The sequence below is a fragment of the Oncorhynchus keta genome, chromosome 15 (genome assembly GCF_023373465.1).
Source record: "Oncorhynchus keta strain PuntledgeMale-10-30-2019 chromosome 15, Oket_V2, whole genome shotgun sequence".
NCBI lineage: Eukaryota > Metazoa > Chordata > Actinopteri > Salmoniformes > Salmonidae > Oncorhynchus > Oncorhynchus keta.
This window is the reverse complement of record NC_068435.1, coordinates 14,475,196-14,499,280: the sequence shown is the minus strand read 5'-3', so window position 1 is coordinate 14,499,280 and position 24,085 is coordinate 14,475,196. Positions and strand designations below refer to the sequence as shown.

General features: G+C 41.7%; 1 protein-coding gene across 1 annotated transcript; it reads right to left on the bottom strand.

The window, feature by feature from the left end:
• Positions 1–1,234: 1,234 nt before the first annotated feature.
• On the bottom strand, positions 1,235–23,799 carry LOC118394481 (probable ATP-dependent DNA helicase HFM1). The gene is made up of 40 exons (XM_035787692.2): positions 23,507–23,799; positions 22,932–23,026; positions 22,692–22,804; positions 22,203–22,491; positions 21,630–21,898; positions 19,795–19,836; positions 19,609–19,679; positions 19,386–19,518; positions 19,001–19,152; positions 18,585–18,662; positions 18,206–18,361; positions 17,030–17,230; positions 16,835–16,923; positions 16,684–16,727; positions 16,444–16,545; positions 14,247–14,392; positions 12,666–12,760; positions 11,329–11,462; positions 10,949–10,996; positions 10,747–10,827; positions 10,434–10,525; positions 10,156–10,262; positions 10,015–10,062; positions 9,772–9,869; positions 9,513–9,647; positions 9,168–9,253; positions 8,860–8,943; positions 8,493–8,650; positions 5,976–6,079; positions 5,585–5,791; positions 5,376–5,453; positions 5,136–5,260; positions 4,802–4,884; positions 4,580–4,686; positions 4,362–4,451; positions 3,527–4,156; positions 3,340–3,412; positions 3,019–3,124; positions 2,316–2,455; positions 1,235–2,171 (listed from the first exon to the last, which is right to left on the bottom strand). Exons 2-40 carry the CDS (start codon positions 23,000–23,002, stop codon positions 2,105–2,107), a joined length of 4,932 nt encoding a protein of 1,643 aa, XP_035643585.1. The 5' UTR covers positions 23,003–23,026; positions 23,507–23,799; the 3' UTR covers positions 1,235–2,104.
• Between the last annotated feature and the right edge of the window lie 286 nt (positions 23,800–24,085).

Genomic DNA, 24,085 nt, shown 5'->3' with positions numbered 1-24,085 from the left:
TTGATCATCCTTGATGTTTCTACAACATGATTGGAGTCCACCTGTGGTAAATTCAATTGATTGGACATGATTTTGAAAGGCACACACCTGTCTATATAAGATCCCACAGTTGACAGTGTATGTCAGAGCAAAAACCAAGCCGTGAGGTTGAAGGAATTGTTCATAGAGCTCCGATAGAAGGATGGTGTCGAGGCATATATCTGGGGAAGGGTACCAAAAGATGTATGCAGCATTGAAATTCCCCAAGAACACAGTGGCCTCAATCATTCTTAAATGGAATAAGTTTGGAATCACCAAGACTCTTCCTAGAGCTGGCTGCCCGACCAAACTGAGCAATCGAGGGAGAAGGGCCTTGGTCAGGGAAGCCACTCTGACAGAGCTCCCGAGTTCCTCTGTGGAGATGGGAGAACCTTCCAGAAGGACAACCATCTCTGCAGCACTCCACCAATCAGGCCTGGTAGAGTGGCCAGATGGAAGCCTCAGTAAAAGGCACATGACAGTCCGCTTGGAATTTGCCAAAAGGCACCTAAAGACTCTCAGACCATGAGAAACAAGATTCTCTGGTCTGATGAAACCAAGATTGAACTCTTTGGCCTGAATGCCAAGCGTCATGTCTGGAGGAAACCTGGCACCATCTCTACAGTGAAACATGGTGGTGGAAGCATCATGCTGTGGTCCTTCTGTGGCTCAGTTGGTAGAGCATGGCGCTTGTAACGCCAGGGTAGTGGGTTCGATTCCCGGGACCACCCATACGTAGAATGTATGCACTCATGACTGTAAGTCGCTTTGGATAAAAGCGTCAGCTAAATGGCATATATTATTATTATTATGTTTTTCAGCGGCAGGGACTAGGAGACTAGTCGGGATCAAGGGAAAGACGAACGGAGCAAAGTACAGAGAGATCCTAGATGAAAACCTGCTCCAGAGCTCTCTGGACCTCAGACTGGGGCGAAGGTTCACCATCCAACAGGAAAATGACCCTAAGCACACAGCCAAGACAACGCAGGAGTGGTTTCAGGTCAATTCTATTAATGTCCTTGAGTGGCCCAGCCAGAGCCCGGACTTGAACCCAATCGAACATCTTTGGAGAGAACTAAAAATAGCTGTGCAGCAACGCTCCCCATCCAACCTTACAGAACTTGAGAGGATCTGCAGAGAATGGGAGAAACTCCCCAAATACAGGTGTGCCAAGCTTGTAATCGCTGCCAAATGTGCTTCAACAAAGTACTGAGTAAAGGTTTTAAATGTTTATTCTAAAAACCTGGTTTTGCTTTGTCATTATGGGGTATTGTGTGTAGATTGATGAAGGAAAAAAAGCAATTTAATCAATTTTAGAATAAGAACGTAACAAAATGTGGAAAAAGTAAAGGGGTCTAAATACTTTCCGAATGCACTGCACATTTGAATGGGGCTAGTGAACAGCTGGGCTAAACAATACATCTCTATGGCAATGGCTAATGGTTGACCACTAACGGTTAGGACTGTTTGGCTAGCAATATTTGATGAGGCGAAAAGTAGGAAATGACTTAACATGTAAGCATATAAAAACATACAGAAACGTAAATACTTAGATGGTGCCAGCATAAGGGCTATCAAATACAGGATGAAGAAGGTGGGAACTTTTAGGTAACAACAACCAACTGCTTTCTGGATTCTTCATCTTCTCCCATCGCAAGCATAGGAAGTGCAGCAGGATCCTGGATGTAACTAAAGCTGGATGCTATACTGTCTTCTCCCCTAGTGAGCATAGGAAGTGCAGCTTCAAGCTGCAATTTAAAGACAGTCCACTAAAGGGAATAAAACACCATTATATGGTCCATGACACCATTACTATTGCTCTCTACACCCTCAGACTTCCTCTGAATAAATATTGTGTTCATTTAATAAAGTACACAAAATATTACATTTTTGGAATCCTGCTAAAGAAGATTGAAAGTTAATACTCCTAGATAAACATTTTCAAATAGGACCAACAGTAAATCTAACAGTGAATCCCAAACAACAAACAGTATAAATAACAGTATAACAAAATTACATACACAATAACATGACAACTCACCATGAAACATTATCATGGAAATAGTCCATACAACTACAAACACTACTAAAATAGTCCATCAAATATCCCCATGAATGCCTCCACTTCCTTGCTGTAATCCTCTCCCTGGAGCCTGCAATGAAGATTAATGCTGTCTGTCAATGATATATAGATGATATATATAATTCATATATATAATTCATAATCATGATTTAAGTTAGTATGTATTAAAAAAGTTAAGAAAATTCAATATTATTTCTCTATAGTCCCTCCTTACCTTTTGCCAGTCACAGTGTCATTGTTTGGGGTAGTCGTCTTTGAGAAGAAATCAAACCGTTGTCCCAGGGGGGGCAAGCTAGTGTCAGTCTGTTTTGGGAAGGAGGGTGGTGCTTTCATGGGGGGTTCACTGAATGTCCTCTGCAGAGGGCAAAGATGTGTGTTTTAGACTACTTTTCAAATGTGTACTGAAACAAATGGGCTAAACCTAAAACATAACATTGCTATGCCCTGCTATCTTTGATTTCAAAGCATGTGAATTGTGTGATGAAAGGTAACTTCATTCTACACTCAGTGGACAGTTTATTAGGTACACCCATTAGGTACACACTGTCGTGTGTGAAAAGCCAAGGAGGCCAGCCGTTTCTAATACTGGAACCGGCACGCCTGGCACCGACGATCCTACCACTCTCAAAGTTGCTTAGGTCACTTGTTTTGGACACTAACGTTCAGTCAAACAGTAACTGAATGCCTTGATGCCGGTCTTTTTGCTTTATATAGCAAGCCACGGCCACGTGACTCACAGTCTGTAGGAGCAAACCATTTTTGTGAACAGGGTGGTGTACCTAATAAACTGGACACTGACTGTATATAAGAACAGAAGCCTTGGCTTTGTCTGCTGTCAATTTCATGTTGACCTCAGATCCAGCATTGAAATAAACTGCATTGAAATAAACTGATACTATGGGTAGATAGTAACTCACTGTGGTCTTGTTGTCAGAGTGTCTCCAGCTAGCAGTAGCCTGGGAGTTGGGTGGTCTGACTGGGAGAGTAGTAACTGGTATCTGAGAAACAACTGGGGAGATCGACCTGAGACACACAAATCATTACATAACATTGATAATTAATTGATCAGGGTCACATTTATCAAGTATTTGCAACAGTACCAAGTTCCTTCCTACTGACTGACGTCTCTTCAACCAGAAACCAGTTTTGCCCGCTGGGATAGATGTTTAATTCAGTGAAATGACAGGGGTTTGAACTGTGGAAGTGTGAAGTCCTAGTTTGTTACGAGCTGAGCTCACCTGAGTGGGGAATTGGATGTAGTGAAGCGGGGTTTGGGCAGTAAGGAAATGGATGATAGTGGTGTGGAGTTTCCTGAAAACATCAATACATTTAACTATTAAATCATTTGCCCCACTGAAAAAGCATGAACAAAGAAATTACATTTTTAACATTGATATGTTCAAAAATGGCTCCCTGTTAGAATACCTTTTGGCCTATCACAGTCCAGGTCCACCCCTTTAGTTTTAGCAACAGTGGTGCATGGCTTCTCGTTGGCGTGCACCAAGTTGTCATCGTCAAAATCGTCCCACTCGTCTCCCAGGTCAAAGGTCACGCTGGGGGTGATTGACGATGAGAAGAAACCACTGTCGTCGGTCAAGTCTACAATGGAACTCTGAGAAAAAGACCTGCTCTGGTTTTGGGGGGTACTGTTACCCCTGCTCTGGGTTTGGGTGGTGCTTTGACTCAGAGGGTAACTCCTGCACTGGCTCTGGGGGGTGCTGTGGCTCTGAGGGTAACTCCTGCTTTGGGGGGTGCAGTGACTCTGTGGGTAACATCTGCTCTGGCTCTGAGAGATACTTTGGGAGTAACCCCTGCTTTGGGGTGTGCTGTGACTCTGAGGGTAACCCCTGCTCTGGCTCTGGGGGGTGCTGTGGCTCTGAGGGTAATCCCTGCTCTGGCGGGTGCTGTGGCTCTGAGGGTAACTCCTGCTCTGGCTCTGGGGGGTGCTGTGGCTCTGAGGGTAACTCCTGCTCTGGCTTTGCGGGGTGCTTTGGGGGTTGCTGTGGCTGAGGGATCTTCCATCGTAGGCATTGGGCTTCCTCCACATTGAAGTGCCTTAAAACAAAAATATGGATTGGTTATGATTATGAGAACACGTTGTCGTCTGTTTGCAGTCAATTTGAAGGAAGTAGTCTACTCAAAAATAATCTGTGTGTACATTTTATTGAATCTACAATAGGTCTATTTCATGGAATCGTGGGATATAACAGTTTAAAAAAAACAGTATGACAGTTTTTTTTTTGTAACTGAGACGTCCTACTTTGTGACTCCGTAAGGGTCTGAAGTTGAACAGGTGGTGGTTTCAAATCTCCCGTTGTCTGAGATATGTCTTCCAGGTAGTCATTATACTCTGTAGAGACACACATATGTTCAGTTACTCCTCTCAAGTGTCCATTTAGCACCCTTTCACTACCACACTGCTGTATTGAAGGTGAATGGAGTTAGAAGCCTCTAGAAGCATTTCGATACTAAACATACCATGGCCATAGGTCACAACATAAGCCATCTCTTGGGGTGTTGTAAAGTCCTCAGCTGAATCTACACTCTGTGGTCTTGCTAAAGCGCCATACTGGTTACCTTCATACCTTCAAAACAAGTTAAGAAAATATTTGGAATGTGTCAGATACAGTTTGGATTAGTGATCAATTAACTCCATGCTAATTAACTGCGTCTATGTTTTGGGTAAAGGAGGGTACGTACCTAGAGGAAGCAGGTAGGATTGGCTTAGGTGAATAAGAGAACTGTTGCATGTTCACAGCTCCCATCCCGCCATTCATTCTCATCTAAAGGAACCAGCAACAGGGAGATGAAACATTAATTCAGGTAAAAGTTCCTCGTTCAGTTAGTCGATGACAAATCAGCAAATGATCACGAAACACGTGTTACTCGTCTCTAACTTCAATGCATGATTTATGTGATGGTATGAATAAGTATTTTGTTTTGAGCCTATTACTCTCTCTCTCAAATTAGAATTTTAGCCCAAAGGGGTTATATTTTAAACAACCGCTGCAGCTGTTGTCAGTTGTTCTCCCACCTTGAGGCGTTTGACTGGTGTCTCCGTCAGTGTGTCACTCCTGGTCTTCAGGTCTTGGAGGTAGGAGGTGAAACTCGAATGCTGATTAATCTGCCTTTTCAGAACCCCCGGCCCTCCATTTTTACCTGGGAAACAGATAGGAGGAAATTGAAAAAACAAATGTAATCATTTGTGAATAAACAATTTGAATGATTCTAAGTGTCAATTGAGCAATGGAGAGTTTGAGGACAAAAAACTCACAGCAGTCGTGGCCACATTGATCCTTGTTTTTGCATAAGTGGTTACATTGTCTTTTGCCTGGATCTGATTGTGAGGAATCTGTATTTCAGTGAGGGAAAAAAATATATCAGAAGTTGTGTTAAAAAAACAACAACAGTCCTTGTGAGTCCGCAAGTACAACCTAGCAATGGCTCAAAAGTATACAAATGTAAGGTAATGAATAAGTCTACCCTTTTCTGTGGCACATGTGGATGTGGAGTTTCTCTTCTGTGTTTGCTGAGCTGTTGGCTGTGTTCTCTGTGTTGCACCCTGTGATCTCTGAGCATTAGCCTGTGCTTGCTGCATGGTGTTATGTTGCTCAGGTGCGAGTGATTCAGCTCCGTACCTCTTCGGTCCAGAGAAGAAGGGACTAAACTTCTGTTGAATGTCCAACCCCACTGAAGAGAGAAAGATCTCAATGTAGTTAATAGAATATATTCTTACTTTTCATAAATCTCAATTAAACAATTCCACTCTACTTAAACTGCCTTTTACAAGTTTGAAGCAGTTTGTAGAAATGTATTTGAACACAAATCTATAATAAAAATGAGAGAAAAATGTCCTGATATTTAGCTGCCTGACCGTATTCTGAGCTGACCAGATTCACATTGATCTCCTCTCCTTTGGAGGCTTTCGCCACTTCAATCTTTTTTGACCAGCTTCCCGACTTCAACAGCATCAAGTCTCTGGACGAACACACAACACAGTCACTCTCCATTTCATCACTCTTTCCCTTTCTTGGTCTTGCTCTCTTTCCTTCACTGTTTTCCCTGTCTGAGTGTATGACAGTAACACTTTATCTAAAGCCTGCAGGCAGGAATCATCAACTAGATTCAGCCGCGGGACGATTTTCTTTCTTGAGCGGATGGCCAGGGGTTCAGAACATAATTAAGCAATAAGGCCCAAAGGGGGTGTGGTATATGGCCAATATACCGTGGCAACTCAGAGTGCCTGGATACAGCCCTTTGCCGTGGTATATTGACCATATACCACAAACCTCTGAGGTGCCTTGTTGCTATTATAACCTGGTTACCTACAAAATTAGCAATAAAAATAACTGTTTTGTCATACCCGTGGTATACGGTCTGATATACCACGGCTGTCAGCCAATCAGCATTCAGGCAGGCCTCGAACCACCCACTTTATAATTACAAATAATTTTTAGACCACAAATTGACTGCAAGAATCCCAAACAGATATAATGTTTGATTAAAACATAATCATTTCAAACCTTGTTTACATTTGTATAAGATCACGTGTCTCTCTATTAATGGGTGGGAATACCTGGAAAGGATTCCACTTGCAGCCATTTCTTGGTGTTTTTACTGTGAAAACTCACAACAAAATTAACAAATATTAATATATAGTACCAGTCAAAAGTTTGAACACACCTACTCATTCACAGGTTTTTCTTTATTTTTTAAAACTATTTTCTACATTGTAGAATAATGGTGAAAACATGAAAACTATGAAATAACACATATGAGATCATGTAGTAACCTTTTTTTTTTTAAATTTTATATATAGAATATTTGAGATTCTTCAAAGTAACCAACCTTTGCCTTGATGACAGCTTTGCACATTTTCTCTCAACCAGCTTCACCTGGAATGCTTTTCCAACAGTCTTGAAGGAGTTCCTACATACGCTGAGCACTTGTTGGCTGCTTTTCCTTCACTGTGGTCCAACTCATCCCAAACCATATCAATTGGGTTGAAGTCAGGTGATTGTGGAGGCCAGGTAATCTGATGCAGCACTCCCTCACTCTGCTTCTTGGTCAAATAGCCCTTACACAGCCTGGAGTTATGTTGGGTCATTGTCCTGTTGAAAAACTAATGATAGTCCCACTAAGCACAAACCAGATGTGATGGCATATCGCTGCAGAATGCTGTAGTAGCCATGCTGGTAAAGGGTGCCTTGAATTCTAAATAAACCATAGACAGTGTCACCAGCACAGCACCCCCACACCATCTCTTCCATGCTTCAAAGTGGGAACCACACATACAGAGATCATCCGTTTACCTATTCTGCATTTCACAAAGACACGGCGGTTGGAATCAAAAATCTAACATTTGGACTCATCAGACCAAAGGACAGATTTCCACCGGTCTAACGTCCATTTCTTGTGTTTCTTGGCCTAAGCAAGTCTCTTCTTCTTAACTTTAGTAGTGGTTTCTTTTCAGCAAATCGACCATGAAGGCCTGATTCACGCAGTCTCCTCTGAACAGTTGATGTTGAGATGTGTCTGTTACTTGAACTCTGAAGCATTTATTTGGGCAGCAATTTCTGAGGCTGGTAACTCTAATGAACTTATCCTCTGCAGCAGAAGTAACTCTGGGTCTTCCTTTCCTGTGGCGGTCCTCATGAGAGCCAGTTTCATCATAGCCCTTGATGGTTTTTGTGACTGCACTTGAAGAAACTTTCAAAGTTCTTGACATTTTCCGGATTGACTGACCTTCATGTCTTAAAGTAATGATGGACTGTCATTTCTCTTTGGTTATTTCAGCTGTTCTTGCCATAATATGGACTTGGTCTTTTACCAAATAGGGCCATCTTCTGTATACCCCCCCTACCTTGTCACAACACAACTGATTGGCTCAAACGCATTAAGAAGGAAATAAATTCCACTATTTAACTTTTAACAAGGCATACCTGTTAATTGAAATGCATTCCAGGTGACTACCTCATGAAGCTGGTTGAGAGAATGCCAAGAGTGTGCAAAGCTGTCACCAAGGCAAAGGGTGGCTACTTTGAAGAATCTAAAATATAGTTGTAGATGTCTTCACTATTATTCTAAAATGTAGAAAATAGTAAAAATAAAGAAAAACCCTTGAATGAATATTAGTATTTATTTTTTGCTCAAACTTGGGGGCCAAATAAAACCCCCCATGGGCCAATTTCGGCCTGTTGCAGAACCCTGCCTGCAGGTATAATGCTTTATAACTTGTTATCATGTATGAACCTTTAAAACATCTTACAATACGCTTTTAACAAGTTGTCTGTACAGGCAAGCTTTAGATAAAGTGTGTGTCTATGCATGTATCAGACTGTGTGTATGTGTGTCTCCGTGTGACTCGAAATGTTCAACCTCCTTATCTTACGTGAGTTTTTGCAGGAAGACCACGTTGTTGTCACAGTCCCCGATGATCATGGTGACATAGTGGTGGTCAGGAGCAGTTCTCTTTGACAGCAGCTGTTCGTGGTTCTTCACGCTCACAGTCACGACAATCTCTGCGGTGGCGACGTTGTATCTTGGAAGCTAAAACGCAAGAAATAATAAATTAAATCACAGGTTGTTGGGGAGATGTATTAATTGATCAGTAATTGAAAAAATACTCCGCTGTAATATTAAATGATATGTGTGGAAAACAATTCTGTTTTGTCCCGACACCAAATATTGCTACAATGATTAATCTTGATCACCTTTTCCATTCTAACAAAAAATTAAACCAAAGCAAAGGTTTTTACCTGCTCCAAACAAACTTCATACTTGGGTAGATTGATGATAGCCTCTCTGATTTGGTTTCCGAATGGAGGATGTCTGTTGATGATCTAGACAGCAAATATTTGCATTTATTGTATTTGAAAGCACTTGTGACGACTCTTGATGTAGAAAGGGGCTTTATGAACAACATTTGAAAGACTGATTTAATTGAAAGCCATGAAACGGCATTTTTGTTTAAGTGGGTATGTCAATAAACCATGGAGAAATTGAAACAACAGGGTGTTTAAATTAATTACTTTGTTATAGTCATCTATAGAGGCTGCATGCTCACCAGCTCCAGTTCCCTGGCGTTGGTCTTCTCTATCTTACTGAAGGTGGTGAGCCCTGCGTTCACCATGGCGGCTGAAAGAGTCAACCCTGGAACAGATAGTCATCTGTGCCGTTACAGACAACCTTGGCGTTACAAGCACCGGGCTCTACCAACTGAGCTACACAGGACCACTATATTTCTATGCTCACAGCAACTATACTACTTTAATTTGTCTAGGAATAAATCATTTGGTCAATGGATTTCTTAAAAAGGGTCTCTGAACAAAGTAACATCATAGTAACTATTAACTACACATTTTCAACGAGCATTGACAGTATTTTTTGACATGTTTCAATGTCTTCCTACCTATTTTCTCCAGCTGCTTTGAGACATAAGGAGAGTTCTCCCACAGCTTGGCACTGAAGCACTTGGCCAGTATCAGGGAGTTGAGCAGAGCAGAGAAGCCTGTCTTGGAGCGCTGGTTTAGAAACTCTGCCAAACCTGGTTCGTAATCAAAACACATCTTGGATCAAAGAGTGTTTTTTTCAAAGGATGCTTGCTCATCAGACAAGGCTCAATGCAAATCATCTTCTACTATCAAAATGTTAAGTGATTGAGGACTTACATCTGCTGATTCGGACTCCATTCCGGAAGATTCTACCGGTGTCTTGTGTGAGTCCAAACTCTTGAATTGGAATGGAGCCAAACTGGGCCTGAATCAAGCTGAGGTGGAAGACGGGTATAGTGGGAAAGAGACGAAGTTCAAGAAAATACTTTTGAGATTCACCCAAAGAGAATACATGGTGGTGTCAATGTCATCCTCCATCTTCTCATGTTGGTACACTGTACAGGCCACTGCTCGACTTACCAGTTCACCTTCATCTCATTGTTTTTGATCTTTCCCTCCATGGGATACCTGGAGAAACAAAAGCCCAGATATGAGCATTTACATTTGTTGTATATGTCACTTCACCTCTTCTTCCAATGTATCATTGAATTGTACTCTAACCTGATGGTGATCCTGTTCTTGTCCTTGTTCAACGTGTTCAGGGTTCTCTTCTCGTTCACTCTCAGCTGCACGTCAGTGAACTCTCTGCCCTTCGCCATCAATTCTATCTGTGTGAAGAAGAGCCAGCTTCCATTTCAGTGGGATTCTCAATACAAAATCTACTCAACGCATCTTTTATAATTTCCTATGTAACAAACAACACAATACAGAAACTCAATAAAAACAGTTTATGTGCATATGAGACATGCTACAGTGTTACCTTGTTACTGTATACCTACCAGCTCAGGTAAGGTCTCAGTGCCAGTCACCTTGCTGAACTGCTCCATGGTGTCAAATGCCACACAGTACCTGGCCATCAACCTGCCTGCCTCTGTAGGGGATGAGCACAATTACACATGTCAAGAAGAGAACAGACTTGAGTACAACGACTTTTCGATGCTGGAAAGCAAATGTAGGAGATATCTATATTGAATAAAACCAAACATGTACAGGGTTTGTTAGTTGTTGTACACTTCTGATTATAATTAATGAAACAAACAGTAAAAGGCCATAGTAGCCAGGCAAAAACCAAAATGGGTTGCTGCTCTCAACCTGTAGCTTTGATGTTGACATCCTCATCCATGGAGACCAGACCAATGGAGGCCAGGGAGTTCAGGTTCTTCAGACAGAGCTCTGGAGCAGAGAGTATCGAGAGATATAATACAGTTAGTTACTACACAAACACATGATAGAGATATTCTGTGTTTTCAGATACGAAGTCCATATTAACAAAGAAAACACAGGAATTCCACACCTTGCAATTTGGCTTCGATCCCACATCGGTCCAAGTCGGTGGAAAAACCTGCAACAAAAAGTATGGACAGGTGTTTTCTCACGTATGATCTGCCAATGTATGTCTGTGACATTTGAGAAACTGTTGTAAGGATGTAGTGAGATATTCTAATTACATGCTATTAACTGTACTATAATAAGTTAGCATCCATGTTAACAATCTAACTGTTGACTACTGCTGAAATATATTGTTAGCATGGGTGCTAGGCTAACTCGTTCATACTGAAATAGCCGAGCATCCATGCTAACGATGTAGCTGACTGACGGGTGCAGAAATGGACTAGCAACGATGCTGGCTATTGCTAATAATGACAGGGTGATGTCCAGTCTGTGTGTACTTACCGTAGTGTTTGGGGTTCTTCAGTGCTCTGATGTAGAGGAAGGTGGAGCGGATCCAGTCCAGGGCCATGTTGACGTCTGAGATGGTGTGGAGGACGATCTCAGCGTTCAGGTGCTCTACAAGGTGGGTGTGCAGACTGAGGAAGAGGACAAAAATACTTCAACCTCAATGTGAACCACAAAAGTGTATGATATCAAACAGAGATTTAAAGAAAGGTACCGGTCTATGTAGTTGAACAATCATCACCACAATGTACTGTATCATACAAATTAATGTAAAACCAAATCATATAAGCTACACTCTGAAACAAGTGTTGAGGAACTTTGAAAAATTTTGAGAATGACACAAATATTAATTTCCACAAAGTCTGCTGCTTCAGTGTCTTTAGATATTTTTGTCAGATGTTACTATGGAATACTGAAGTATAGTTACAAGCATTTCAAAAGTGGCAAAGGCTTTTATTGACAATTACATGAAGTTGATGCAGAGAGACAATATTTGCAGTGTTGACCCTTCTTTTTCAAGACCTCTGCAATGCTGTCATGCTGTCAATTAACTTCTGGGCCACATCCTGACTGATGGCAGCCCATTCTTGCATAATCAATGCTTGGAGTTTGTCAGAATTTGTGGGTTTTTGTTTGTCCTCCCGCCTCTTGAGGATTGACCACAAGTTCTCAATGGGATTAAGGTCTGGGGAGTTTCCTGCCCATGGACCCAAAATATTGATGTTTTGTTCCCCGAGCCACTTAGTTATCACTTTTGCCTTATAGCAAGGTGCGGCAGACCGAAAGGTTGCAAGTTCAAATCCCCGAGCTGACAAGGTACAAAATCTGTCGTTCTGCCCCTGAACAGGCAGTTAACCCACTGTTCCTAGGCAGTCATTGAAAATAAGAATTTGTTCTTAACGGACTTGCCTAGTAAAATAAAGGTTTTAAAAAAAGGTGCTCCATCATGCATGAAAAGGCATTGTTCATCACCAAACTGTTCCTGGATGGTTGGGAGAGTTGCTCTCGGAGGATGTGTTGGTACCATTCTTTATTCATGGCTCTGTTCTTAGGCAAAATTGTGAGTGTTCCCACTCCCTTGGCTGAGAAGCAACCCCACACATGAATGGTCTTTACTATTGGCATGACACAGGACTGATGGTAGCGCTCACCTTGTCTTCTCCGGACAAGCTTTTTTCCAGATGCCCCAAACGATGGGAAAGGGGTTCATCAGAGAAAATTACTTTACCCCAGTCTTCAGCAATCCAATCCCTGTACCTTTTGCAAAATATCAGTCTGTCCCTGATGATTTGTGAAAATGTATATTTGACTGTAGAAGTAACCCATCACTATACCTGCTCTCAATAATTTCTGCCCCATTCATGAACTGCATGTACTTGTCTTTGGTGTGAGTCTTGGTCATGATCACTGCTGTTGCTGACGTATCAAACTGGAGAGAAAAATTATTCAGAGTCAAAGCCTTACATCAAATCAATGGACCGTCCACTTTCAGCGACACTGCTGCCATGGATACAGTGCCTTGCAAAAGTATTCAGATCCCTTGGTTACAAAGTCGATTTAATTGTAATTTTTGTCAAATCTACACAAAATACTCTGTAATGTAAAAGTGGAAGAAAACATTTACACTACTGTTCAAAATGTTTGGGTCACTTAGAAATGTCCTTGTTTTTGAAAGAAAAGCCATTTTTATTGTCCATTAAAATAACATCAAATTGATCAGAAATACAGTGCAGACAGACGTTGTTAATGATGTAAATGACTATTGTAGCTGGAAACGACTGATTTTTAATGGAATATATACATTGGCGTACAGAGGCCCATTATCAGCAACCATCACTCCTGTGTTCCAATGGCACGCTGTGTTAGCTAATCCAAGTTGATCATTTTAAAAGGCTAATTGATCATTAGAAAACCTTTTTTGCAATTATTTTAGCACAGCTGAAAACTTTTGTTCTGATTAAAGAAGCAATAGAACTGGCCTTCTTTAGACTAGTTGAGTATCTGGACATCAGCATTTGTGGGTTCGATTACAGGCTCAAAATGGCCAGAAACAAAGACCTTTCTTCTGAAACTCGTCAGTCTATTCTTGTTCTGATTAATGAAGACTATTCCATGTGAGAAATTGCCAAGAAACTGAAGATCCCACACAACGCTGTGTACTACTCCCTTCACAGAACTCAAACTGGCCCTAACCAGAATAGAAAGAGGAGTGGGAGGCCCCGGTGCACAACTGAGCAAGAGGACAAGCACATTAATTAGAGTGTCTTGTTTGAGAAACAGACTCCTCACAAGTTCTCAAATGGCAGCTTCATTAAATAGTACCCACAAAACACCAGTCTCAATGTCAACAGTGAAGAGTTCCTGTGTCCAGTGTGTGTTCTTTTGCCCATCTTAATCTTTTATTTTTATTGGCCAGTCTGAGATATGGCTTTTTCTTTGCAACTCTGCCTAGAAGGCCAGCGTCCCGGAGTCGCCTCTTCACTGTTGACATTGAGACTGGTGTTTTGCTTTACACCGCATTCAGATTTGAAAATACAGAATGGCCACTGGCTACAAATCAGGCAAAGCTAGTTGAAACGTCATAATGAATAGAACACTTTGTAATGACCTAATTTCAACTAGTTTTTCCCACTGCATAGCGGGCAACTAGTTTTGCTCGCTGGGGCGGCAGGTAGCCTAGTGGTTAGAGCATTGGCCAGTAACCTAAAGTTGCTAGATCGACAAATGTGTACAAATGTACAAATGACAGTTAACCCACTGTTCCTAGGCCATCATTGTAAATAAGAATTTGTTCTTAACTGACATGCCTAGTTAAATAAAGGTAAAATATAAAAATAGGAGCTGGTTTTGGACTATGATTTGTAACCTGTGGTGCTAAGGATGCTGGGACTAGAGTGCGTGTCTGCAATCTGTACCTGTGGCCGGCCTGCTCGGCCAATCATCTGCAGCATGTCGGCGTCGCTGTACTCCTTACAGGCTCCCCCGATGTAGTGCATGGTGGACTTGATCACTACCAGGTGGGCTGGCAGGTTCACCCCCATCGCCAGAGTACTGGTTGTAACTAAGAAACCACATACACTACCTTCAGAAAGTATTCATATCTCTTGACAGCCTAAATTCAAAATGATTTGTTTTATTTTTTTAAATCCCCTCTCACCAATCTACACACAATGGCAATGCTCTCCTGCACAAAGCGAGGTCTATACAGAAATGGTTTGTCGATATCGGTGTGGAAGAACTTGACTGGCCTGCACAGAGCCCTGACCTCAACAAACATCTTTGTGATGAATTGGAACACCAACTGCGAGCCAGGCCTAATCGCCCAACATCAGTGCCCGACCTCACTAATGCTCTTGTGGACACAAAGATCAATGAGTAGATTTAGATAGTGGGAATCGATGAAGGGTTGATTGATGCAGTTGAAATTAATAATTTTAATTTGTATTTACTAAAAATAGTCAAGTAAGACCTTAGATAACTCAAGAAATCTGTCATTAATTTAGATTTTTTGAAACTGTCTAGGATGTTTGGTGCAGTATTTCTCAAGTGAAAAAATGGGCGTGAGGACGAGTCGTCTCTCATTGAATGACAACAGGCATTTAATTGAAGAAGCCCTACTGTTGACCAATTGCCGACGAGGGGTCGTAGACTTCAGCTACCGACCTCGGCTTGCCTCAAGAAAAAATGTATGTTCGAATAGCTGAAAAAACCCTAGCCGAAGTCCAAAACGAAGAAATCGCGACAAAATGTCATCACAATTTATGCACAAACTGTTTTGGCTGGGAAGCATGCGGACGCCTTTATATGCTGAACACACCGCTCGCGTCGCAAAATAAATGTACACATACATGTTATTAAATCATTGCACACACACACTGCTCAAGCGTCTGCATAGCCAGGCGCTAAAATAGGACTTGGTTTTATTTGAGAAGCTCAATGCGCTGCAAGTCCTGCCTCTCCTCATTGGTTTTTAGGAGCATATACCCACGTGGGTGATTGAGAGCTGAACTGAGGTCCACACTCCAGTCCCATCGGTAGTTGTAATGCACCTTAAAGTTGGTTGCCATATAAAGTCCAAAGAAGAAAAAGAAGCCTGAAGGAAGGAGGAGAAATGGCGAGAAACAAATTTGATTTACCGTTTTATCTGTAGATTAATTGTCAGAGTAAAGGACCTTTTGCATTTCAACCTGCGTGTCCTGATCGCGTCTGGTGTGGGTGAACAAAATCTACTTGTGCGTGATGGTGGTTTGGTCAGCATGTTAGGGCTCAGATACACCAATAGCATTTGCTGGACGAGCGTACTTAGCACCTCTAAACTTGATTTGCGAACTGTGAGAAATGTCAGCAGTCAGACGTCTACAGCGTGTGGTCCAACATGCTGACCAGACCGCTCGTGCGCATGTTGATTTTGTCCCCCCACACCAGACGCGATCAGGACACGCAGGTTGAAATATCAAAACAAACTCTGAACAAACTATATTAATTTGGGGACAGGTCGAAAAGGATTAAACTTTTATGGTAATTTAGCTATCTAGCTTGCTGTCGCTAGCTAATTTGTCCTGGGATATAAACATTGGGTTGTTATTTTACCTGAAACATTGGGTTGTTATTTTACCACAAGGTCCTCTACTCCGACAATGAATCCACAGATAAAAGGGTAAACCGAGTTAGTTTCTAGTAATCGCTCCTCATTCAGGCTTCTTCTGGTTCTTTGGACTTTATATGGCGTTTGGCAACCAACTTTAAGGTGCACCACCGACTGGACTGGAGTGTGGACCTCAGTTCATCTTTCAATCACCCACGTTGGTTTAGATGCTCCTAAAAAACAATGAGATGGGAGAGGCAGGACTTGCAGCGCATCAAGCATCAAAAATAGAACCAAGTTCTATTTTATCTCCTGGCTAAGCAGACGCCCGCTGACGCTCGAGCAGTGTGTGTGTGCAATGATTGAATAACATGTATGTGTACCTTTATTTTGCAAAACGTTTATATTGTAAAACGCATTGCGCTGAACGACGGGGCAGACGAACGCTAGATCCACATTCGTTGCAATGTGAGAGTGCCTTTACACAGTACAGGCAGGTCTGCCATGGTGACGGTCCGAATGCTTACACAGTACAGGCAGGTCTCCCATGGTGAAGGCCTCTTCAATCACCTTCCTGTCGGACACGTCTACCCCGGCGTGGTGGAAACCAACCCCAAACGTCACCAGGTCTGGAATAGAGAAAACGCAGGGCTAGTGATTTCACATTCTAATGTAATAATAGTTATATTCAAATGAATGAGAAATGTTTGCCTACATGATACAGAAGAGAAGGAATATAAATTATTAACCCTAAATTATCCACCAACCTCTGAGTTTTGAGTCCAGGAGAGAGTTTGCATACTTCATCAACCTGCAAACAGAAGATTCCAACAATTCAATCAGATCTAACTAAACAGTAAGACATTTGTATTGAGTACCTGTACATCTGTAGAGAATAAAAAGGTAAGTAGCTCAAACCGTTGTTTATGCTCAATCCTCATGATGAACCTGGCATCCTTGGCCAGAACAGCGGCTGACTGCTGGACTCCTTTCCTTGTTGAGCAAAACTGTTAAAAAAATAATATCCCATGTGTGAGCTATTAACAATGGCAATACTTACAAATATGGTGCTGGTCACGTCTACATTTCAGACACACAAAGACAGTTCCTCACAACAAGGGTTGGTTTCTGGTCCGAGTAGGTCTGGATGATGTTGGCCATCTTGTAGTTGAGTGACAGGTCGAACTTGAACTCAGTCTGGTTGCTGCTGCAGGGGAAACCCAGCACTACCTTCCTCAATTTCACAGGTCTGTGACTCTCATCCATCTCCAGACAAGTAGCAGGGCCTCTGGTGTCACACAGCCAGTCTGCTATCTGCCATGTCAAACCATTGAACACAGTGAAGAGAGGGAATTTCTTAAAATAAATGTTCTGTTTAATGATAATTGGTAAATAGCAATACTTCCAAGACGCCTCCTCCTCTCCTTCCCTATTTACTATTCCCTTACTCTTTCTGAAGGAGACAGGACAGGACAGATAAGAACAACATATGGAGATCAGTGGAGGCTGAGGAAAGGACAGCTCATAATAATGGCTGGAATGGAGTCAATGGAATGGTATCAAATATGGTTTCCATGTGGTTGATACCATTCCATTGACTCCATTCCAGCCGTTGCTATGAGCCGTCCTCCCCTCAGCAGCCTCCACTGATGGAAATCAGTGGTGTAAAGTACTTAAGTAAAAATACTTTAAAGCACTACTATCTGTACTTTACTATTTATATTTTGACTCTTACTTTACTACATTCCTTAAGAAAATATTCTACTTTTTACTTCATACATTTTCCTTGACACCCAAAAGTACTCATTACATGTTGAATGCTTAGCAGGACAGTAGTCAAATTCGCTCACTTATCAACCAAACATCCCTGGTTATCCCTACTGCCTCTGATCTTGTGGACTCAATAAACACACATGCTTCGTTTGTAAATTAGGTCTGAAGGTTGGTGTGCCCCTGGATTTCCATAAAAAAAAATACAAATAAAATGGTGCCACCTGGTTTGCTTAAAATAAGGAATTTGAAATGATTTATACATTTACTTTTGACACTTAAATATATTTTAAACCAAATACTTTTAGACTTTTTCTCAAGTAGTATTTTACTGGGAGTCATTTTCTATTAAGGTATCTTTACTTTTACTCAAGTATGAGAGTTGGGTAGTTTTTCCACCAGTGATAGAGATGCATTTATCAAAAAGGGAAAGAAGGACTAGAGTGAAGGAAACCTCTTTAGAGTATTAGAATATGACCAAAGTGTGCCATGACCCCTCTTGGCCCCTCAGTCACTTACATCCTTGATATTGGGGATGGTGGCGGAGACAGCCACAAATCTCATGGAGACGTCCTCCTGGGGGTTCTCTGCTGCACGGAAGGCATGGACCGCCTTCATCCTGCTCACCACCACCTCTAGTGTCGCTCCACGCGTAGTGTCTTTCACCATGTGCACCTAGAACCACAGCCAAAATGGAGTATATTTAGTTGTCAATGAAACACATAACATAATACTAGACAGATATGCACTAAGTACAATGACAAATTAAAAAACAATAGAACACAATCAGTCTGTCCAAGCTGTTTCGGAGTGTTATTTGACCAGGTCTACGGTTGCAGTGATACCTGAGGGAATTTTTAACAGAACATGAAGTAGCTACTTAGACATAAACACTGACCTCGTCAATAAGGAAAAGCCGGACCAACTGCAGCAGGCAGTTATCCCTCCACTTCCTGGTCATGCTGTCCCATTTTTCCTGGGAGGAACAGAGAAATGCGTCTGAGCTTTACTTGTTAAATGAAGTGTTAAATTAACAGTTGGTCAGTTATTGTTTAAAAAAAAAATCTTCCAATGAATTATCTTGATATAACACAATGCATCCACGCGCCCTCAAAACAAAAATGTATCTATTCTCATATACCCAAGCCCTGTTTGCATGACAAACATGGGAATCCTGTCTGCTTATTCTTCAATGGATGGTTGCTATGGTCACAGGATCAGCCACATCATTCTGCTACATATCACACAGAAACAAAATGGCTGCTAGTGACGTGCTTTAATGCGACATGTACACTGGGATACATTTTCACTTACAGGTGTGGTCATGATGATATGGGCGTCCTGAATCTCAAAGAAGTCGTCGATCTCTGTGTCTCCGGTCAGCTCCTTGCAGCTCAGGCCCAGAGGCTCGAATTTCTTCTTCCAGTCCTCAAAGCGCTGGCTGCATAGAGCTTTGATGGGTGCCACTGATGAGAATAAAACTACATTTAATAAATACTTAAAATACAACATATACACTTTGAACACTGAAAGTCAATGTAATCAGGTCAAAAATGACATAGGTTAGCTAGCTTAACCCATACAGTAGCTTTAACTGGCTCTTGGTGTTTTAGATTGGCTGTTGATGTCTTAGTACATGTAATTATTTCTTTTTAAAAGGACACTAAGAAACAGGTGGTCCTGATGTGACATTACTTACTATAAACAGCTTTGACGTTTCTCCAGGGCTCTGTGGTTTCCATCAGTAGGCGGATGATGGCCAACTCAAAGAGCACTGTCTTACCAGAACCAGTAGGAGCACAAGCCACAACGTTCTTTCCTGTGTAAAGAACCTGCAAAAAGCATTTTGTTCCAAGAAATCAATCACAGATATCGTTTTGATGATTAAGGTTGAAGATGAAATAAGGTGTAGATGCACTTACATCATCCAGGGCTTTGGATTGGACGTAGTTGAAGTAAGGGAACTCTTTGAAGACAGATCTGAATTTTGCATCTGTGTTACTTTGATTAAGTATACAAACATATTCCAACTAAAATAGATTTGTAGATTTCGTTAAGATGAATGTATTTCAGCAGTATTTACTTGGGCTAAGGGTGGGAAAGGATACGGATTTCAGAGACTGGTCGGAGTATCCCAGGCCCAGAAAAACCTGATATGAAAACAATAAATCTGTATAAATGTATTTATATTTCAATATCCAAACCAATTCCAGTCAAAGTGGGAGATTATTGGCCACCCCTAGTGGTAATTGTGTGCTATTACAGCCAAGAGGGCATTGGGTAGGGCTCACCTCGTTTCACCTCATCAAGCCCTAAAGAACAGTGACAGCTGCTGCCATGACCATTAAACCTGAGTACATTCTTCAGCTACAACACATCCTAGCAATATAATATAAATAAATATATATAACTACCGTTCGAAAGTTTGGGGTCACTTAGAAATGTCCTTGAAAGAAAAGCAATCTTTTTGCCCATTAAAATAACATCAATTTGATCAGAAATCGTGTAGACATTGTTAATGTTGTAAATGACTATTGTAGCTGGAAACGGCCGACTACATAGGCGTACAGAGGCCCATTATCAGCAACCATCACTCCTGTGTTCCAATGGCATGTTGTGTAAGTTAATCCAAGTTCATCATTTTAAAAGGCTAATTGATCATTAGAAAACCCTTTTGCAATTATTTTAGCATGGATGAAAACTGTTGTTCTGATTAAAGAAGCAATAAAACTGGCCTTCTTTAGACTAGTTGAGTATCTGGAGCTTCAGCATTTGTGGGTTCAATTACAGGCTCAAAATAGCCAGAAACAAATACCTTTCTTCTGAAACTCATCAGTTTATTCTTGTTCTGAGAAATTAAGGCTATTCCATGCGAGACATTGCCAAGAAACTGATGATCTGGTACAACGCTGTGTACTACTTCCTTAACAGAACAGCGCAAACTGGCGCTAACCAGACAGAAAGAGGAGTGGGAGGCCCTGGTGCACAACTGAGCAAGAACATTAGCGTGTCTAGTTTGAGAAAAAGATGCCTCACAAGTCCTCAACTGGCAGCTTCATTAAATAGTACCTGCAAAACACCAGTCTCAACGTCAACAGTTAAGAGGCGACTCCGGGATGCTGGTCTTCTAGGCAGAGTTCCTCTGTCTGGTGTCTGTGTTCTTTTGCCCATCTTAATCTTTTTATTGGCCAGTCTGAGATATGGCTTTTTCTTTGCAACTCTGCTTAGAAGGCCAGCATCCCGGAGTCGCCTCTTCACTGTTGACATTGAGACTGGTGTTTTGAAGGTTGAGGACTTGTGAGGCATTCGTTTCTCAAACTAGACACTAATGTTCTTGTCCTCTTGCTCAGTTGTACACCGGGGCCTCCCACTCCTCTTTCTGTCTGGTTAGAGCCAGTTTGTACGAGATCTTCAGGTTCTTGGCAATTTCTCACATGGAATAGCCTTCATTTCTCAGAACAAGAGTAGACTGACGAGTGCTTTGTTTCTGGCCATTTTGACCCTGTAATCAAACCCACAAACGCTGATGCTCCAGATACTCAACTAGTCTAAAGAAGGCCAGTTTAATTGCTTCTTTAAATCAAAACAACAGTTTTCAGCCGTGTTAACATAATTGCAAAAGGGTTTTCAAATGATCAATTAGCCTTTCAAAATGATAAACTTGGATTAGCTAACACAACATGCCATTGGAACACAGGAGTGATGGTTGCTGATAATGGGCCTCTGTCCGCCTATGTAGATATTCCATTAAAAATCAGCCGTTTTCAGCCGTTTCCAGCTACAATAGTGATTTATAAGATTAAAATGTATTTCTGATCAATTTGATGTTATTTTAATGGACAAAAAAAACTTGCTTTTCTTTCAAAAACAAGGACATTTCTAAGTGACCCCAAACTTTTGAACGGTATATATATATATAACATTTCTGTCTGTGCTGTACTACCTTGTATCTGAAGGGGCTGGGGTGTCATGGGGAGGATGTTAGCCCTCTTGGTGCCCTTGTCCGTTGTATGCGGTGGGGGTCCCCGGGCTGCAGCCGGACCCAGCCCACTGAGGGGGCTGGGGCCTGCTGCTGACTGTCTTGCCAGTCGAGGCTCTGTCGCCATGGAAACCTGGTTGAAGGTTTGCTGCTCTCTGGGTCTTGTCTGGCTGTGGCGGGTGTTCAAGTCTGCACCACTGTTCAGCACCTGACCAATGAGAGGTTTGAACAAACTGTAACGAGAACGAGATGATTTCATTAACGGGCAGATAGATCATAAGTGCTTGCAGTAATATCCCACATATTATGATGTAACTAGTACAGCCATATCTTTGATAAAGAAGATTACATTTCAGACGGGCTTTGCCAAATGTTCGATAAAGGATTTATTTTTATTTTTTTACACTCATTACATTGCAAAACAATAGTATCTGAATAAGACACATGATTGGAGGAAAAAAAAGACAGCAACTGACATTTAGTATGTATTCTGAATGCAAAGTATACACACTCATTAGCTTAATTTGAATGGTTTACCTTCTCCGTACAGGTGGGCTTTGGCTGAAGTCCAGAGGAAAATGTTTCTGCTCCAGCGCATGACCAGACTCCTGTGGGGTTTCAGTTCGACCTCTGCTGACCATTGTGGAACACTGAGACTTGTTCATGAAGTCTTCCTGAGACCAGAGAGCACACCCGCCCTGGCCCTCAGGTTCTTTTCTTCCATCACTGGTCATTTCATTAAAATCTGTGTTATTTTGTATGAAACCATCACTGCCGACTGTTCTTTTCAAAGGGGGAATGAATTTCTTGGACCTCTGAGAGAAACCTGCATTGGAGATGATAGAAGACATGATGATGTAATGACTGACAGGGACTGACATGAAACAAAATCCTGGGCCGGTGTCAGACCCAGATTAAGCCTCGTCTTAAAGGATAAAATTATGGTAAATGCATTTTAGTCTAGGACTATGCTTAATCTGGCTCCGGGAATCTGGCCCAGATTGAATCACCTCAAATGTAACTTACTGAATGATGAAAGATCCTCTGCCTCTTTTTGGATGTCCTGAGTGGCTGGAATCTGGGAGAGGGATGGAGGGGGTTCCAACTGCCAAGAACTCTGATCTTGACAAAGTGGCTTTCTGGAGACAGGAGCAAAGCAGGAAAAGGGTTGAGCAAGCGTCCTCCACAACAAGAGCACCGTTCCTAGCTAAATATACATTTTGGAGGGAATGACTGTTAAGATGCAGGTTGTTTCTGACAACTCACACTTTGTGGACAACTGGCCTCTCAAAGAACAAGTTATCCAGGGACAAAGTACACTCTTCTGAGTCCAACATCTTGCCAGTTCATGTAACAGTCATCTATAGAATTACAAAGTTAGATGTAATCATGGTATATGCAGCTGACACCTGACAGCCATTTCAGGGAGATGTTGCCACAACATGAGTCTTTGTAGGTTCTGCCTTGGTTTGCAGCAACTGGTAGGGATTGAATCAGTAGCCTGACTAGACCTCATAAAATATCGTCATACTTTAAACCATAAATCGTTTTTGTGCTAAGGCCTCAGGTTGTTTTCAAAAGGTGTTGAAGACACTACATCAGATCAACGCAAGATGGCAGTCTTGTAATGGACCTAACAGTTCACTAGCTAGCAAGCTAACGGTAGCGAACTAGGCAGGCTAGTTCGCTCGCTTTCATGTAAGCGACTTATTTGACAAAATAACAGTTTATTATGACCATACGGATGAGAATATGTTAATTCGTATTCCATTTCAAACTGACTAGTGGTGTGGAAATATATAATTCCGGTTGCTAGCTAAGTAAAGTACATTTTAGCCTACCAATTTCGATGTGGGCTAGCTAACTAGTCTTGAGCCTTGACTCCCAATGCTCTTATCTTCTCTCCGTCCGGGAGTTAGGCCAGCTCAGAGGATTCAAACGATGCCTATTAACTAGTCATTATAATTCATATATCGTAAGGATTTATTTATAATCAAGCCGCTCAATAATGTACGATAGCTAGCTAGACAGTTCGGTTATGTATCTGACAACTAGCTAAACTAAGCTAGACTTTGAGCTAGCCAGCTGGTGATTGTCAGCTTGATTGATGTGCTGCGGCTGCCTCTTGACGCCAAAACGAGGGACAGGTTTCAAAACAACCTGCTGTCAGATACAGCCTACACATTCGGTACATTAACATGTGTATGGTATTTCAATATCCTATAAGATTATGGGTGGGGGGGGCATAATGTTTAACAGGTAAATAAGAGTACACTCAGACACAACTGACTGTAACATTAAAGCCAATGTCTGGGATTCGGAAAAACAATTAAATCGACGCCCCGCCACTTGTCTTGTTAAACAGCGGAGGAATGGGGTGAAGAATTGTAACCACTTTCAAAATCATAGGCTGCGAGGGC